Below are 20099 nucleotides of genomic sequence, written 5' to 3' on the forward strand. Positions count from 1 at the left end.
TAGCAAAATAAATAAAAATAAAAATGATATTATCTTATGAAAAGTAAAATTACGATGATATAGCGCTAAAATAAATATACAAAACAACAAAAGCGCACAAAAAAAAAAAAAAAAAAAAAAAAAAAAAGGGAAAATATATTCGGATCTACAAGATAATATTATATATGTTAAATTGAAAAAACGTTCATATATTATGCCTATATCACGATTGTAGAAAAGATGTTTCGTAAAATGTATTTGCTTCCTATATCTTGTTTAAGTGAATTGAGAAAAAAAAAGCAAAAATAAGATATTTCGTTTTCATAAATCCAAATAGTATGTTTTTTTAAGCAAAAAATGCAACTGAAAAAAAATCGTAATAACAAAACAGATATATACGCATATTATATGTATATGCATATACATATATATACATAATATGCATGTACTTCTGCACACAAATTTTAAAAAGAAAGCACGAACAAAAACATTTTTTTAAAAGCAAAAAATGGACATCCAAAATTGAAATTTATATATATAATTGGTAAAAAAAAATGAAAATAGTATATGCTATGTAAAATAACAAGAAATTATATGCATTTACAAAAATGTACTTCCAGTCGTAAAATCAGTATATTATCATTTTACAACACAAAAAAATATGTGTACGTTTGTATATATATATATAAGTAGTTGTACCTCAATTTACAATTATTTCAATATACATTTATTAAATTTAAAAGAAAAACGTAAATTTTTCTCCTTAAATTTCACTATAAAAATCTCACACAAAAATTAAATAAGCATACACACGTCTTTATCCACATACCTCATGTATAACATAAACAATTAAGTATATAAAAAAATATGAATGAGTGACGAAACAAAAATTATATATAGACCTTACTATTGCCATATGGGTGGAAATTTAGTTCTCAAATAAACAATTAAAACTATGTACATATATATATACGCATATATATACATATATATATACATATATATATATATATATATATATATATGTTTGTGAGCAAATATAATTCAGAAGACTTAGAACCACAACACTCCAGCAAAAAAAAAGAAATAATCCTTAAAACAAAAAAATCAAAACAGTGTTATATGCAAAAACAGCTTCATAATAAAAAAAAGTTGTACAGAAAAAAAATTGATTAAAAATGACTTTTTTTGACTTTTAAAAGTAAATAAAGATTATCTTTTTTTTTTTTTTTTTTATGGTATAATCATATAATATTTATAAAAAAAAATTAAGTTCCTAATTGTAAAGATGAGCCAGTTTAATTTAAAAAAAAAAAAAAAGAAAAAGTTTGTTCTCATATAAAATATGTTTCGTATAAAAAGTATTTCAAATAAAATTTGTTTCGTATAAAAAGTATTTCAAATAAAATTTGTTTCATTTAAAATTTTGGTTTTTGGAAAAATTTTAGAGAAAAAGAAAATGGTATAAAAGTGCAGCTCAAATGTTTCTCTCACTTATTTTCTAAAATTATCACACATAAAGTTGCACTTAAAAAAAAAGTGAAGGAAAATAAGGGAATAAAAAGGGCCATAAAAAAGGTAATAATAAACCTTTCCCACCCTTAAACTATAACGTAAGAATAATAATCCAAAAAAAAAAAAAAATTAAAGTGTTACAAAACTTTTGATATATTCAAAAAAGCGGAAAAATGATGAGATAAAAAAAAAAAAAAAAATGGTACTAAGACATTAAGTCATACAATAAAATATATGTGCAAAAATATATCATTGTGCTGTTGTTCACGAAAAATACAAGATATGAAGGTTTATCTTATATATTTTTCTTCTTGAAGATCAGAATAGCATGCAAACAAATTTATTATATGTGCATATATATATAAATATATACTTTACGCACTCGCTTTTTATACATTGCTTTTAATCCTTGGAACACAGTAAAGACGTTCCTCGTAATTTCCATATAGAAGGATCAATATCGGTTTTTAGTTGAATTCTGAAAATAAAATATTTATCCGTTCTAACGTTATATTTGTACACGGGGCAATTATAAAATATGTGTTTGTTATTTGCAATAAATTTAACCTTTTTATCTTTGTTTGACACAACAGTAATGTGAATAATAGGCATACTTTCACATAACATTTTTGGTGAACTTTCTTCCAACTTCCCTTCTTGCCAGTTCCACTTGGACCCTTCAATAAATAAACCGTGGATATAAAACCCGTGTTCAGGAAATTCTTTTATTTTTTCTACATCATGATTTTTTATATCAGCATATAAAACTACTTCATCCAAGGAGAGCTGATCCTTTTTATTTAATCTTGTAATTTCCTGTTTCATACTGGTTAAAAATCCCTGAGGATTAAAAAATCCAGGCAACCAGTAAGATTTCAATTTCCCATTATTAATATAATTTATAATTTGTTCATATCTTAAATTAAGAATATTTAACCACTGATTTAAATTGTTACATACCCAAGATATTTCTGTTTCACTAGCATCATATATCCATTTTTTTGGTACTGACTGAGAATATATATATTTAGTATCATTTTGTAAATCAGCTGTCATAATTTTTGAACCATCGATTGCACTAATTATGTCATTTAAATTCATCTTTACTAGATCTATAACCTTTTTAATTCGTTCCATTTCTTGCAAAAAAAATGCTTGTAAAGGGGAAAAATTATATTGAACACTTTTCTCCCCCTCATTATTACTTTCCCAATAAGTTATATCCAGATTTTCGAAAACGTCATTTTCTTTGCCCATACAAATAATATTCTTGTTTCTGCTATCCATGCCTGATATGTTCTTACCAGTGTTAGTAGTCGTATAACTCAACGGGTTATTTATTAATATACTCCTTTGTAACATATTTTCATTGGTATTGCTATCCGAATTGTCTTTATTTTTGCTTTTGTAAAAACTATTATCTAAGTTACCAAAAATCTTCGTAGTAGCATTCAAGTTAGATGTTACATTTAATTGTTGATTCGTTTGAATTGGAAGTTGTTGATTCTTATTTTTTCTATATATTATTTTTTTTACTTCTTCTAAGTTTATTTCTGCTGGTAATAATAATAATATTCCTAGCGCAATTTCCTTCACAACTGTTTCCATACTTTTTTCCTCTCCTTGATCTACATCCCTTGGTTGAATTTCCAAAATTGAATTTAAAACTTGTCTTGATTCATTAACACGATAAGTTATCTCAGCATTGTTATGTAAGTCCAAAACAGAAGGGGTATCAATATTCGGCAATTTCTCAATAAAATTTTTAAAATTAGTAATTTCATAAAATTTGGGCATATTATTAAAGTATTCACCAGCGGTTTCACTTTTCATTTTAAACAAATCCTCATTAAAATAATGTTGTACATAAGTTAATAATAATTCACGATCTAAATCATCAGTTACTTTTCCTCCATATTGAACTTCTGCCAACATGTAGTGAATTGATTCCCAGTCAATGGGCCTATTTACTAACAAAGTAGAATATAAATGTTTTTCAATAAATAAAAAGGAAGCAAACAAGTCAGTGATACTAAATTCGTAAGGAACACACCAACCTAAAGGACCAAATTTTTTTCTCTCACATAAAACACAGTGAAGATAAGATAAAGAATAAATAATTTTTCTATACTTGTCATCATCTATTTTTTCTAGTATATCTTCTTTTATTATATCTTTATATATTTTTCTCATATTATTTTTTATTCCACTACTTAAAGAGGTAGATATTTTAATACTTCCATGTAAAATGCAAATAGGAAATTCATCATCCGGTTCTGATGTTAAAAATAAACGAAAATCTTCTTCAATTTCGTTTAACTTTTTTAGCATATTATAAACCTCAATAATAAATGTTTTATTCAAATGGCAATTTTGCAAAATTAGCCAATTTCCACTTATTAGTGCATTTTTTAATTTCTCTTTTGCAATAATTTCTTGTCCTTCCCCCATAGAAATTTTATCTGTTGGATACTTTTTGAATTTTTTTGCAAAGTCGTCAATCATATTTGTAGGATCACTAGCCAAAGATAACAAAAACAAAAAGGGTTTCCTATTACTTGATTCAGCAAAAATATTTTCGAGGGTTTCATGTTTTATGGTATCACTATTTCTATTTAATATCTCATCTACAAATTTATTTGCACATAGAATTGTTCTATCTTCCCTTAAACAACGTATTAAACATAACTTAATAAAAGAGCAGATTTTGCTATTTGCATCTAAGCGCTCATTATAATTAGGAATATTCCTATTTTCTATGTCTAGTACATCATAATAATTCTTCCATGCATTTTCGTTTAATTGTATAACATTTAATATATCATAAAAAAAACGATTATTTTTATCATTTCCAAATGAATGATTAGATAAAGAAATTATATTTTTGTATAACTTTTCATTCTTATATAACCATTTGGTAGAACTTACTTTTCCTTTACCTCCTGCTTTCCTGTGTAAATCTATTTTGTTTTTATTATCACTATTATTATTATTATTACTACTACTACTATTATTAATATTATTATTGACATTATTATTGTTGTATATATTGATGGCAGCTGTATTGCAGTTACTATCCGCGGTACTGGCTCCAATTGACGATTTATTGTTAATACTTACCTGATTTTCTGCTTTTTCATTTTCGTTGCTTCTACCCTTTTCATTTGTATTCAAATATCCATTCGTCGTATCATTCATAGTATTATCTTTTTTCTTTTTCCCTTTGATACCATCTGTATTTTCATTCAATAAATTGTTATTTAATAATTCGCTACTTGCATCGTTCGAAGGTGTATAATGAGAAAGAGGATTCAGGAAAAAACTAATATCCTTATTACTTATTATATTATCATATAAAAGTATCTTTAATGATATTAACAACTTAAAAATTATTTTGTGTTGGTCAAATAAACATCTCTCCATATAGCTAATTATTAAATTAGTCAACGTAAATAATATAGATTCAACTCTCTTTTTTATATGTTGACCTTTTTCTGCCCTTTTTATAGATAAATCAAATTGTTCCAGAAATTGATGTAGAGAAGTATTGTATATATAATTAACATTAGTAATATCTACAATGCAAAAATATAATATACTTCCTCTCAATGCAACACTTCTATATTGTTCTCTTTTTTCATTAATTTCTTTTTTCTTTTCATTACTATCCTTTAATTTTGTCTCCAGTTCTTTGGAAAGTAATTTTGTGTTGTTTAGAACTTCTATTAATTCTTCATCTTCAATTAGGTTAGAGCTACTTGTATTTAGTTTGTACAATAATTGTTTATCCAAGTCCTGCAATGATTTAGTATTGTCTTTAAGTTCTATCATGATATTCTTTAAAGATATTTCCAAATGTTTTTGTTCTTCTGTTAATACTCTACCTAGTAGTTGATCTTCTAATCCCTTAACAGTAACAGTAAAATCTATAACACAACATCTAGCATAAATTTCAGGGCTATAATTAGGATTAGGCAAATTAGTTGTCATAAATAAATTAAAATTTTCATCAAAATTAATTAAATTATTTTCTATTAATATATATTTCTTTTTGCCTTTTTTGACAATTTGCTTTTCTAAAACAGAATCTAATATTGGATCAATATACTCTTCTACATTTTCAATTAATAGTGCTTTCCCTTCGCTTAAGCAAAATTCTAAATTATCTTTAAATTTACTACTACTGAAAGTAGTAATACATCTCTGATTTGTTAAGTCATTTTGAAATTCTTTGTTCTTTATCCAATTACTTGCTTGACATTGAGGATCTATAAGTAAAACATACTTATTGCTGTTCTCGCTAATTAGTGCATTTTCTATGCTTAATTTATCGTTAGGTAACTTCTGAACGCTCCAGTCACATATTTTTGTGTCGTCAGAAGATAACACATATTTTATTACATCAATATTAGAAGATACAGGTATATTTTTAATATTTTTTGTGTAATGATAAAAAATATCATTCATAAGGTAATTCCTAAATTCTGTATTAAACATACCACAATACGAAATAAAGGAAGAACAGATAAACACATCACCAACAATTTTTTTTTTAATATTAGAAAAATTGTTTGAATCTTCTGTCCATCTCGCTTTTTCGCTTGCCAATCCGTTAATTAATTTATTAGCCTGCTCGATCCTTTGCTTCGTTTTTAAAGCAGTTTCTTCTAATGTTTTCTTTTTTTTAAACATACTTTCGATATCTAAATTTAGATTCTCAACAAATAGTTGTGCTTTTAGTAGGGAATCTTCTGCTTCTGCTAGTTGTTTTAGAGCATCTTCTAATCTACCTGTTTGTATTTTTAAATAGCTCATTTTAGGTTTTACAATTTTTGATGCTTGATGATACATAGCCATAGCACCCACCCATTTGCATAATCCCTCTGCTGCGACTGATGCCTTTTTTGCAATTTGTGTTTTAAAAAAGTTGGATTCAATATAAGGTTTTAACAGTTCAATTGTTTCTTCATTAATATTGTCTTTTTCATTTTTAGAAAAATCGAACAACAGATTCAAAAATCGAATATCTGCCATTAACGGTTTTGCATATTCATCAAAAGAATCCTGTATAAATTCTACATGCTGTTTATTCACATATTTCACATTTACTTTAGCTTCTTTCAATTTTCCTTGTAATAATATTAATACGCCATCAAAAACTATTCTAATAATATCGGATGGTGTTTTCATACTTTTTAATTCCGTTATGTCTTTTGCTGTTATGCTTTTAATAGCTTCTTCTGCTTCATGTAAATACGGCAAAGCTGCCTTTAAATCTTTGTCTGCCTCTTCTTGATCTTTTAAAATAATGTCCTTTTCCTTTATACACTTATCTCTAAATTTGGAAACCTCAATACTTTGTTTTTCTGCTTTTAGCGATTCGTTTTTTACCTTTTCTAGCAGTATATTAGTTTGTTCATCCGATTCTTTTAATTTTTCTTCTTCTGATGTAAGGCTTTCTCTCATTTTTTGAACATCCATAGCGGCTTCATTTAATTTTTTCAATCCTATATCTACACTTTCCTTTAAAAATTTTATTTCTTCATATTTTTTAACATACATTTGTTTATACAAATCAATGAACGATAAATAGGACTTTGGTGTTACATAAGTATTTCTTCTCATTCGTTCTTTATAAGTTTCGCAAGTATCAGAAACTTTTTTGTGGACAATAGCAAATAAAATATAAAAGTCATTTTTCAATTTATCTTCAATATCGATGTTAAAATTATTTAAGTAAGCAGTGGACACGTTCACAAGGGCTTCTAATGGCCACTTTAAAAACCAATTAATAGTAACACAATTATATATACATGGAAATTGTTGATATCGCAAGGCAAATTCTTTATGTATAGGTGAAAAACACAAAAAGATATGCACATTATTTCGGAAATTATCTAATAAATATTCAAATATTACATCAGAGGAAACATTGAAGTCATTTATAACTTTTTCAACTTTTTTCATTTTAGGTTCTTTTTCATTATTCATACTATCATCACTACAATTAGCATCATCACTACTTGCAAAGGATGATGCATCACTTTTTGGTAGTGAATTTTTTGAATCATTTTCTATTTCTGCATCGTCCATATTATTATAATCATTATTCATTTTTCTTTTCTTATTTTTTCCTCCTCTCATTTTTGATGACTGATTAGATTTATTCATTTCTTTTAAGTATGATTCTTTCATTTCAGCACAGATTGCTTCTTTTTCATCTTTTATAAAAAGTTCGTATACTAATCCAGTAGATAAGATAGAATTCACATGTTCCAGAATGAAATCATTTTTCTCTATATCACTATCACTTAAGAGGAATGTAGTTTTCTTATTCATTTGTCCAGCTGAAATATATAAACTTTTCAAATCTTCAAAAAATAAATTTTTTGTATACGTCTTAGTTATGTTTAATTGAAACAATACTTGCTCACTTATAAAGACACTAAGTTTCGTTAATGATCTTTTTCCAGATCCTCCAACCCCTACTAACATACTGGAACCGTTTGGAGTTTGCATTACTCTATTTATAATAAGTAAATGTTTTAAAGAATCATCAAAAAAAACTAAATCCAATTTTTTCACATTATTTACATTGTACTCTTTCATATATTCATAAGCGATATATCTTAGCCTATCAAAGTCGTAAACAATCTTGTAATCCTTTTTCATCCAAGAAAAGGAAAAGTTGTTTATATTTCCTTCACTGTTCTGTTCATTATTCGGTTCATTATTATTTTCTACACTTATTATCAATTTGTTATTACCGTTATCCAAAATCGCATTGTCCTTCTGTAGGTTATTTATATCAGAAAAATTTTGTTCCTTCTTATTGTTCACATATCTCATATGATCATAGCTATTCAGATTAGATAGATTAGTACTTTCCACTTTAACAGGTGCACAGGTTGTTCTACCCGAGTCTTTTCCATTGCTATTTATTCCATTTTCTTTTTCTTCTTTTTTCATCTTCTTCTTCTCTTCGTCTACATTTTCTATAAGATCATTTTCAACCATGTAATCGTGTTGCTCCTTTTCTGATACATAAAAATAACTAAAGTGTATATTTTTTTCTGCTATATCTTTATAAGATGGATAATATTGTTTAAATATTTGTTTCAGCTGACCTAAGGAAAATTTTTTATCTTCCATTCTAGATAACTTATCAATTAATACTCTTTCACATTCATGCTTCCACAAGCATAAGAAATTGTATAAATTATTTTCTATAGTTTCAAAAGGGCATAACAACATAGAATAAAATATTTTTGCTAAATCTCGTGTTGTATATAGATAGTGAAAACGAGAAGGAACAGGTAAGAGATGTTTTTTTAATCTTCCAAATAAATTAATAGTACATAAAATGATTTTGTCTATATTATCAATAATTTCATCGGAAAAATTGCACTTTTTATTAAATTTGGTTCTTAACACCGTTCCATATATTGTATTTATAGAATTCAAATTATAAGGAGGTATATTTACATTAAACCATTTCGACTTTATCCTGTTAGGTATATCATTATTTCCACAACCTGGATGATTAATACATCCAATGTATTCTAAATCGATAATTTTCTTAAAATTTCCTCTTTTGTCTTTATCTAAAAAGTAAAATCCTTGGAATTCTATAAGTTGTCTTAATAGTTCTAAAGTACTTTGATCACCCCATTCGTTAATTCTAGGCATAGACATATCATCAATAAAAATAATGGACTTTGTATTTCCAATAGGTCCATATGTTTTTCCTGTTTTTCTTTCTAACTCTGATTCGATGAACAGTTGAAATTTCTCTGGAGTTGTAACACTTGAAAAATTAAATCGTTTCGTATTTTTATCTTGTTTTGATGTATATAATAGAGCTATCGATGTTTTTGCTGAACCTGTAGAACCTAATAATAAGGTACTTTTGTACGTATGAAAATTGTAGCACTTAATAGGTATATTAGATATTAATTTTATTATATGCTCTACTTTATTAGTTTCTATAGTTGGTATTAATATGGATGATATAGAATTCATATGTCTAGGCATTCTAAAGGGGGATACATGCCATTTAATTAACTTTTTGAGTTTCATATCGAAATAGTAGTCATATATGAGGCATATCTCCTTTTCAAATTCTTCTTCTCCATCTTTGTCGTGACATAATTTTTCGTATTCGTATTCTTCTTTATTCATATTGTTACCACTGTTACTGTTACTGTTACTATTAATATTAATATTACTATTAATGTTAATATTACCATTAATGTTAATATTAATATTATTATCACTATTACTGTTGTCATTATTATCGCTTTTATTAGTACTATCCACGTTATTACCTTTATTATGTAAAATATATTTTAATATGGGAACATTTTTCATTAAGTAGTTATGCACTTTTAATCGGCCCTTATATTCCAGTAGTCCACATAACCCCCAAACAATTGAGTACAACATAATTTCTTCGCACTCTTCTATTTTTATTTCTTCATATTTTGTACCTGATACAAGGGTGAAATTATTTATTGTATCCATTTTTTCATCCTCTTCTTCCTCAACTTGTTCATTTTCTTCACTTTTGATAGTTTCCTCATTTTTCCCATATGCCTCGTTTTTTTTTCTCTCCTCCCTTTCCCTTTCACTCCTATCCTTCATTTGAAACTCCTGCTTATTATCAGTGGATGTAGTAGTAGCAGTAGTAGTAGTAATAGTTATAGCAACAGCAGTTGCTGTGTTTAATGACTGGTTCTTAGTAGACTCATTCAAAGCACTCCCTTTTGTATCATTCACTTTATTGGTAAATTTACCCCTCTCTCCAGTGGTAGAAAATTGCTCTTTTCCCTTTATCTTAGTATCCACCTCCTTCATCTTTTTGTTCTTTAAAGAGAAAGTGGAATTATCAGGCTTCTCATTAAAGGTACTATTTTCTACGTGATGTTTTATTAACTTATCACTTTGCTGCAGTAACTTCTTCTCATTAGAATCACAAAAAAATATTTTATTTAAATCTTCTTCATTGTACATAAAATTATTTATGGCATTAATATATTGCATCAGTAGAGCATTCAACAAATTAATAGTTTGCGAAATTAAAATCGAGTCGGATATCTCCATAACAAATTTGCAATTTTCCTTAACAAAGTTTAGAATTTCAATTTTGTCTAAATAAAATACAAACAATTTGTTAAAAATACGAGATAAAGTAACCCCATAAGTATTCACATCTTTTAATTTTTGCAACCAACTATAAATAAAAGGCTTATAACCTAAATCACTGTCAGAAATATAAACAATTCCAGCTCTACTAACAGTAGCAGGAGAAGCATTATTTAAGTTCTCTACTTCAAAAGCTATTTTGGTATTATCCGTCATAGGAATTCTATCATTATTTGCTAAGGTTAATATTTTATTATCATCTAAAACAGTATTCAAATTTTCTATCCATATAGCATCAACAGGTCCATCACATACTATCCAAGTGTTATATTTTAAATTAATATTATTATATTTTTCCCAAATATTAGCAAAAATTCCAGGAGTCCATTCTTCACTCAAATTGTCCTTTACTCCATACATATGCTCTGATGTAATAGCTTTTGGATTTAAAGTAATAATTTTTGTAACAGTACCAATATTAGTCAATGCAGAAGTTAAAATGTTTAATATTTCTGTTTTTCCAGTTAATGTATTACCAACTAACATAAAACCATGGCGAACTAGGGATGTTTCGTACAACTGTAAAATTTTTAAAATCCATTTATTTTTTGCACATAATTTTTTTTTCTTAATAATTTGTAATACATTGTCCTCTATCTGCTGATAACTTTTTTTCGTAATATTATGAAATTTGGGAAAAACGTCATTCAATAAAGACAAAAATAAAAGTACATCATCATGTATTAGTTTTGATAAATTCATATCTCTTAAAGTGCGCATTAGGAGCATTTCCTCATCATTTTCATTTGCTCCTGCTGCTCTTTTTGTATCTCCTGCTGTACGTAAAACAGACAAAATATTTCTTAAACCAAAATCGTAATGTTTTTGTTTTGATAACTGTTCTTCGCATAAATTATATAAGGACTTAAATTTGTTACTTAAATTGTCAATATCTAAATAGCCAACAGATGCTAATTTTACTTTTATTATTATTTGTCTATCTGGAACCATCATAGAAATAAAGCGAAAAAAAATTTTCAAATTCTCTGGCAATAACTGTCTACCAGCATAACCAGGATTCATTGTAATAAAATAAGCAGAAGATGGATTTAAGTTAATAGACTTCGAATCTCCAGGAAACAGAAAATATTTTAATGATTGCTTCTTTGCAGTTACAATAGATTCTATTTGCATAGCTACAACAGACAATACATCTAAATTAATTCTATTAAATTCATCAAAACATCCCCATAGTCCACTTCTACATAATCCTTTAAATATTTTAGCCATATCTTTATATTTATGTTGGTTTGAACAATTTGTTACTATCACATATATTCCTAATGTCCTTCCTAAATCTTTTACTGTTTCTGTTTTTCCAGTTCCTGCTGGACCAGCTGGAGCCCCACCATAACATAAACCTAACGCTTGAGCACATGTCAAATAACATCTATCTGTTAATGGTGTTATACATAATCTTTCTTTTATACCTAGATATTCATAAGAATAAATAAAATCTACATCTGATATGCTAATTAGAATTATATTCTTTTCCACTTTATAATAAATCCTTGTTTGTTTTAACCAATCAAAATCTGTGCACGTTTTAATTTTGTATTCTTTTATTTTGGTAGAAATTTCACTAAATAAATCTCTTTGATGTACATGTATAGTAACTAATGTTTCGTATTTAGTCCTGTTCAACTTTGTTCCTAAATCAGATAAGCAAATATTTACAAGTTCAGACATTATATAATTAATTTTTTTGTTTGTCACCTTTAATATATTTTTTTCTGTATGATATTTATGTATGCATTTTTCAATATCATTGGTCCACATAACCTGAAGACATATTAACGCAACTTGGGCTATATTTTTATCACAAAACTCTTTTAAATTAAGTGTTTTGAATAATTGAGCAGAGCTAGCTACACCTATCTTACATTCTTTTTTTATAGCTTTTTGCATTTCTTTTTCTAATAAAATAAGCCAATTTTCAATATTCCCATCAATGGTTACATGGTTTACTAACTGCACTGTTTCTATATCATCCTTTTCTTTATTATTAATGCATATTATTCTTTTTTTATTTTGTATTGTTTTAATTGTTAAGTAATTTATTGCATCGAATAGTTTTATTAATTCGGATTGTATTATGTTGATATCTGATCCTTGCGAAAGTATTTTTAACAAGACCAAATTAGATACAAAATAAAACCGAGGAAATTTGCTCCTTTTCCCCTCTAAATAGGACTCTAAAGATTTTTGACAGCTCTCTAACCCTTTTTGCATATTTGGTAATAACTCCTTCAGCATGCTGCTTTGACAACATTCAATAACAATAGCAGATTCATTAGCAATATTAATTATATTAATCCAGTCCTTATCAATTTGATGAAATCTTTTAGATTCAATGGGCATTTGTCGTGCAATATCTCCACTAGTAAATACACTTTCCATAGAACACCATAACATTTGTACCTTAATCCATCTTTCAACAATATCACTACAATCAGATAATTTATTTAATAACAATAATAATTTATTTTTAAATGGTTTGCTATATTTGGTAGAGTTTATATTATTTAATAAAATTTGACTTTCCTCTAAACTTTCTTGTATTTCACTAACTTTACTACCCACTAATATGCATGCATAATCTCTGTTTTTCCATTTGCTAAATTGGAAACAAGTTTCATTCCATATTTTATACTGTTCATTTACCTTTTCTTCAATACTTGCTTCTTTCTCTGCACTGTCACATATATCTAATATATCATCTTTTTTTTTTAATAAATGGTAATTTATTATATCTTTAATATAAAAGTCCATATTATCCAAGTCCAACTTGTTTAAATTATTTATGTATTCATCTTCATCTAAATATGCATTTTCCGCTAGTAGACCATCTTCAAACAACTTATCCTTTGCCTGAATTTCCTCATTTGTTTCGAAATGTTTTTCACTGTCTCTGGCGTTTACATCTTTTGCACCTACTGCAGTTTTTTCCCCAAGCTCGTCCTTAACTTGGTTTCCATTATGGGAGATATTTTGTCCTTTTGTCTGGATTCCACATTGGCTTCCACTCTGGTCTACACTTATCCCCTTGTCATCATACCCCCGCTCGTTTTCATTTCTTTCCAGATATTCTCCCTCCTCACACTGTTTATTACTTTTCTCTTGTTTGTTTTCTTCTAAAGTATGCTCTTCATCTGAAGGGGTTTTTCCACTAGATAAATCGATATCTGGAATCATATTATCTCCCTTTTCATTCACTTCCGTACCTTTTACTTCTTTTTGTTCTTTCTCCTTATCATTCTCGCTATTATTCTCTTTTTGATTTCCTTTGTCATCCTTATTTCCAGACTTCTTCACCTTCTTCTCTTTTGTGTTAATGTCTTTTTTATTTTTCTCCTTCAAAACGTTAATAATCTCAACCCAGTGTCTTTTCAAAATGGTCTTTTTTTCGAGCTCATCAACAACTGGTGTTATTTCCTTAAAGTAAAAAATTTCTTTAATTAAATTCTTATAAATTACGATCATTTTCAAATTTTTAGGTAAATGAGAGCATTTCTTTTCAAAAGACAAGATATCATTTTTTAATTCTTTCATTTTTATTATTCCATCATTCCATTTAAAGTTTTTCCATTCGTTCAATTTTTCCTTTAACTGAACATATAAATCATACAAAGAATAAAAATTATTTATTTCTGTAGCACTTAGGAATAAGTCAGAATGTTCCTGATGTTTTAATCCAAATATAGATTCTCCTTTGTAGTAACTAGTGTATTTTTTTTTTAACATACTAATTTCTTCTTTATACCTTTTTAATAATTCGAAAGCATTTAATGGGTTTATATGCTCACTTTTGAAGTTCATTTTTAGAAAGTTTTCTCTAAATACTTTTATATCAGTTTTAAAATTATATATATTATTTATTAAATCATTTTTCATAATGCTCTTTTTTCCTTGTATTTCTTCTTGCACATTTTTCTTTAACGCTGTTAACTCGTTAAACTTTGTTAAAATTATATTTTTCTTTTCCATCTCAAATTTGTATAATTGTATAAACTTCTTTTTCATTAAATTTAGCTTATTAAATGTGTTTAGTAAATTTTTATTATATGCTTCATCCATATGATATAACTCAGCAGACGATTTGTTTTTTTCCAAATTACTTATAAATTTTTGTTGATAATTTTCTTCATCCTCATAATGGGTAGAATTTCTTAAGGATTCAATCTGTTTCTTTAAAAAGTTGTTCATATAAAATTCTAATATGCTTAACATTTCACTTATAGGATTTAATGCTATATCTATAGTTGACTCAAAGATATGTATTTTTTTTATTACATTAATTACATAATAGAGTGAATCTACATCTACAACATCCTTCTTCAGTTCTATTTTATATTTGTTCATTTTTTTTATTAACAAGTCACTTTTTTTTTTAACAGGTTCAATAATTCTATTTGCACATTCTAAAGCTTCATCTTCAATTATATTAATTAGATACATTTTAAAACTTTCCAAATTGAATTTAAATACATTTAATATATAAAAACTGTCTATATTATTTATCTCTTTTTTTATATAAATGTATTTCTTTATTTTTTCCTCTTCTTCTTTGTATATTTTTAAGTCACATTCAAACCCCATCTCAGAGTTATCCTCAGAATCTTCTGCATCCGTATCATCGGCATTATTTTCATTTTGGCCTATTTTATCGTTCATATTCATTTTTTCTAATTCTTCTTCATTCGCAGTAAAATTAAATAAATTATTTTCCTTTTCATCCTCTGCAATTTTGCCATTCATATAATTGTCTACGTCTAACATCATGCCATAATTATTATTATTAGTATTGATCCTATTCCTATTATTATTATTATTATTATTATTACTATTACTGTTATTATTCTTGCTTAACAACATTCTTTTCTTTTTAGCCTCGTCTCCTATCAAGTTTTCCGCACTACTCTCATTCGATAACTCTTTCGATTTCTTTAACTCAAAATTTTCGATTATATATTTATATTTCTCAAATTTGCTAATAAAATTATCGACAATATTTTGAAACCCGCTTAATTTATCATTCAATTTGGTTAGTTCCTTTTCAATATTTTTATCTTCTTTTATTTTTTCATAAAAATCAAAATAAAATTTTAAACTACTAACGCAATTTTCATTTTCCATGTTCAACTCCTCCAATACTTGTCCTGATTCTTTCATGTTCTTTTTAGAAAAATAGGAATAATCTAAGAGTTCTTCAAATATACTCTGTTTGTTTGTACATATCTTGTTGTTATTTTCTTTCATAAGAGACTTACAATCTATTTTGTTCTGATTATTCCATCTGCTGTCATTTGGTTCTGCTTCTGCCTCTTCCTCCTGCTGCTCCTTTTGAAACTGTCTTATCAAATCATCACTAGTTACCCAATTATCTATATATATCAGATTATTAATAGACACGTTCATAATTTTTTTCATATTCTCTTTTATACTTTTTATAGATGGGTTTATAATAATGTTATTTTCATGAATAAGTAGAAGAATTTCAATTTCATTTTTTTTGCCTTTGTTGTGTGCATTCTGGTCAAAATTTGACCAAGTATTAATTAAGGACTTAATATTTTTTAGATATATTTTTTTCAATGTACCTAAAAATATATCATAGTAAAAATTCCTTGTATTAATTATTTCTTTCCTTGAAATATTATTTTTCAATTTATTTTCATACACATATTGTATGTTACTTAACAAGTCGAAAATAGCTACTTGGATTTTTTTCGAAATAGAATTACACAGAATAATTTTTTTGTGACATTTTTTATTCTGTCTATTAATAATCAACTTATCATTTTTATTTTCTAATATTTTATAGAGCACTTTTATGTTGTAATTAATGTGGTCATCTATTATATCATATAGAGAATTTATGGCTTCATTAAAATAGGTTAATTCTTTATGTAAATTATCGATAGAATCTTCAAGAGAATAATTATTCCATGTATATTTAACTAGAAAAGGTAATATTAGTTGATCGATGTATACGAAAAAACGTTTCAATGTATATTCAATATCTTTTTTCTTATTATGCTTCATTTTTTTTATTAATATTAATATATTATAAAATTTATAGTATAAACTGTATATTTTCGTTTCTTGGGAAATCATGTTCTTTATTTCTTCTGGTATCTCAAAATTAAAAGACAAAAAAATCTTTGCTTCTCTAATTATTCTTTTAATTCTATTGTCAAAGTTAACAATCACATTTTTCGTTTTAGGATGTTTAACAAATACAGTAACATTCAAACTGTTCATATTTTTTGTGAAGGATAACCAATGTTTAAACAGTCTATTTTTATATTCATCAATAAACTTGTAAATCTTTACATATAATTTTAACACCTCTTTACCATTAGAACTTTTGAATAAAACATTTTTTATTTTATTATCCTTTTCCCCAACTGCTACCAATGCTACTTCTCCTTCTTTTGGAACATTCTCTTTATTTTTTTCCTCAAAAGTTGATACCTGTATCTTCACATCTTCATTTGCTGTTTTCTTTTTATCATGATCTTCTAACAGTTTTAACACCTGTTCATATATAGCATAGAAAATGTCTATATTGTCAGTACAATTATTTCTAGAATCGTTGGCCCCCCCTGCATGCATAGTTGTAGTAGTATGTTCTTCTTCTATAATTTTCTCAAAATCTGTTTTTAATTTTGTAATAGGCAAATTATTATTCAAATGCGATAATTCGAAATAAGACGATGTATTCTTTTCATCCTTAATGGAAAGATTGTTTTCGTCTAGAAATATCTTCATTATATGATTTACTTTATAATTAATACTAAGTATCCAAAAAATATTTTTTAAATAATTAATATTTTTACTTGAATTTAAATTGCTTTTATAATTTTCTAAATCATTGTTGATATTATTTAATATTTCTAAAAATTGTAGAAGCAAAATATCATATTTTGTGTGCAAAAAAGTAATCAAATAATCTCTTATAAAATATTCCTTAAATTTAAAAAAGATAAAAAAAGACAGCATAATGTTTGAACTGTTACTTAACAAATTAACGATATTTTCTTGTAAATCACTTTCTAATTCTGATATGTACACTCTTAACTCTACAAAATCTCTATCAAAGTAATTGTACGTGTAATTTAACATATCATCAGTATGCTTTAGTTTAAATTCTTTTATATATTTATTAAACGCACTTGTTATATTTTGTATACAATCAAATTTCATCTTTCTTAAATTTTTAAATTGCTTAATACATAGAAATAAATCCACTAACTTTTTCAGACGCCTACAAAATATCTCTATCTTACAAAATATTACTTTTGTATCTAAGTCAACAGATCTATTTTTCGAGTTCTCCTCAAAAAATGTTTTTATATTTTCAAATTCTTCTCTATATTTTTCATGCAATTTAAAACATAGTTCAAATTTTTTTATTAAATCATCTGGATCTAGTAACCACAAATTTTGCTTATTCTTCAGTGCTTCTGTTTTCGTATTTTCATCCTTCATATTGTATTCCCCTTCTTCTCTTTCATTTGCTGTACGATGTATTGTGTTGTTTTCACCATCCTCATTTCCTTGATCCTCTTCAGATTCATCACTATCATAGTAGCTCCCATGATCTACACAATTTTCGTCATATTCAATGCGATTCTCTCCATATCCCATTTCATTTTTCTCCTTTTTATATGTTTCGTCGTAATCCCCTCCATCTTTATTATTATTAATATCATCATTCTCATCATAATCGTCGTTATCGTCTTCATCATCTCTATCGTCATTATAAACATTATCATCATTGTCGTCATTATTATAGTTATCTAAATTTTTGATAAAATCTGACATTTGGTTGCTTTTTCCTGCATTGTTCAGGTAATTTTCTCCATTTTCATTTTGATTATTGCCACCACAGTTGTTCCCAACATTTGTCTCAGATTTATTATCTCCATATTCGTTATCCTTAATCTTTACATTCCTTTTATTTTTTCTTCTTTTTCTTCTTTTCTTTCTCTTTTTCCTCTTAGCACAAAATATTTCTTCTTTGCATTTAACAACTAGTTGATTTGTAATTTTAATAAATAAATTTTTCAACTTATTAGGGGTGTTGTAAAAACGTGCAACTAGATATATCATTTTTATAGAGTTTAAAAGAGGCGGTATATTATCAATAATGTTTTCCACATTACATAAATACAAAGACAAGATGAACTGTTCAATACTCTCCAGATATTTTATATTATCCTTGCTTTCGTTAAATTCATTTTCAATTTTCGTTTCTAATTCTCTCCATTTATTTAAAATATCGAATGTATATGTATATTTTTGCTCTTCATTACTTGTATTACTTATATTTATATTATTTATTATATTTTTAATTTCATTACTTCTTAATTCTTCCATAATAAATAATAAATACCTGTGTTTGTATCTCCAGTATTGAATTTCAATAAATGGTCCAACATCAATATTTGATTTTTTATATTCTAGTATTTTTTGTTGCATATCATTAAATAAATTTTCTAAAATGTTTAAATATTTTGTTAAATGATCAGTTTCCTTTTTCTTTTTTTGTATTTTATTCTCTGTCTCATTTCCTGTTTTGTTATATTGCCTATTTATAGAAGTAGTATCTTTATCCTCTTTTAATTCACTTTTATCATTGCCATTTTCACAAATTATTTCACTTTGATCCTTTTTCATTTTTAATTTTACCTTCTTAATATCTTCTAATATTAAGATAAATTCGCTCAATTCTTTAATATATGTATCAAATTCCATGGCAAATTTATTTACTTCATCTTTAGAAACACTATTATATATTATTTTGTTGTTAAGGAATAATGGAAAAATTATTTTTTTAAGCATCAGTTTTAATGTGTCCAAAATATTTGGAGATAATATACCATATAATATATTCTTATCATCTCTCATATCTTTATTTAAGTATTTATAAAAATATACAATTTTCTGATCAAATTTTATATTTTCTTCTTTTGCTATAACCATCTTATTATTTTCTATGTTAAATAATAAAACATCATCCTTTTCCTTTCTCACAAAATTCACTACAACATCTTTTTTCTCTTCGGCATTATCATCTATTAAGTAATCTATATTATATTCCTCTTTATAAGAAAATTTCAGTTTATTCAAAACCCATTTATACACACCGTAAACCTGTGAATCATCATTTCTCCTCTCCATTCTTTCTTTCTTTGCTTTTCCTATCTTTTTCTTTTTTTTATAATTAATTATTTTGTCTACATAACACTACAGCCTCAAGCATATACGAGTATTTACATGTGTCTACCTGCATAAGAATATATATGCTCATGTATATATTTATACGCACATGTATTATCATGCTCTTATTATTGAATATATTTTGTATTCATGCTATGGTATATGAATATTCG

At 26.2% G+C, this 20099-nt stretch overlaps 1 pseudogene across 1 annotated transcript; it reads right to left on the reverse strand.

Moving 5' to 3' along the window:
- Positions 1-1896: 1896 nt before the first annotated feature.
- MKS88_001842 lies at positions 1897-19887 on the reverse strand (annotated as a pseudogene). Its single transcript has 2 exons — positions 8853-19887; positions 1900-8720 (listed from the first exon to the last, which is right to left on the reverse strand). Coding segments are annotated over exons 1-2 (17856 nt in total).
- Between the last annotated feature and the right edge of the window lie 212 nt (positions 19888-20099).

Source organism: Plasmodium brasilianum, chromosome 7 (assembly GCF_023973825.1).
Source record: "Plasmodium brasilianum strain Bolivian I chromosome 7, whole genome shotgun sequence".
In the NCBI taxonomy this organism is placed as follows: Eukaryota; Apicomplexa; class Aconoidasida; order Haemosporida; family Plasmodiidae; genus Plasmodium; species Plasmodium brasilianum.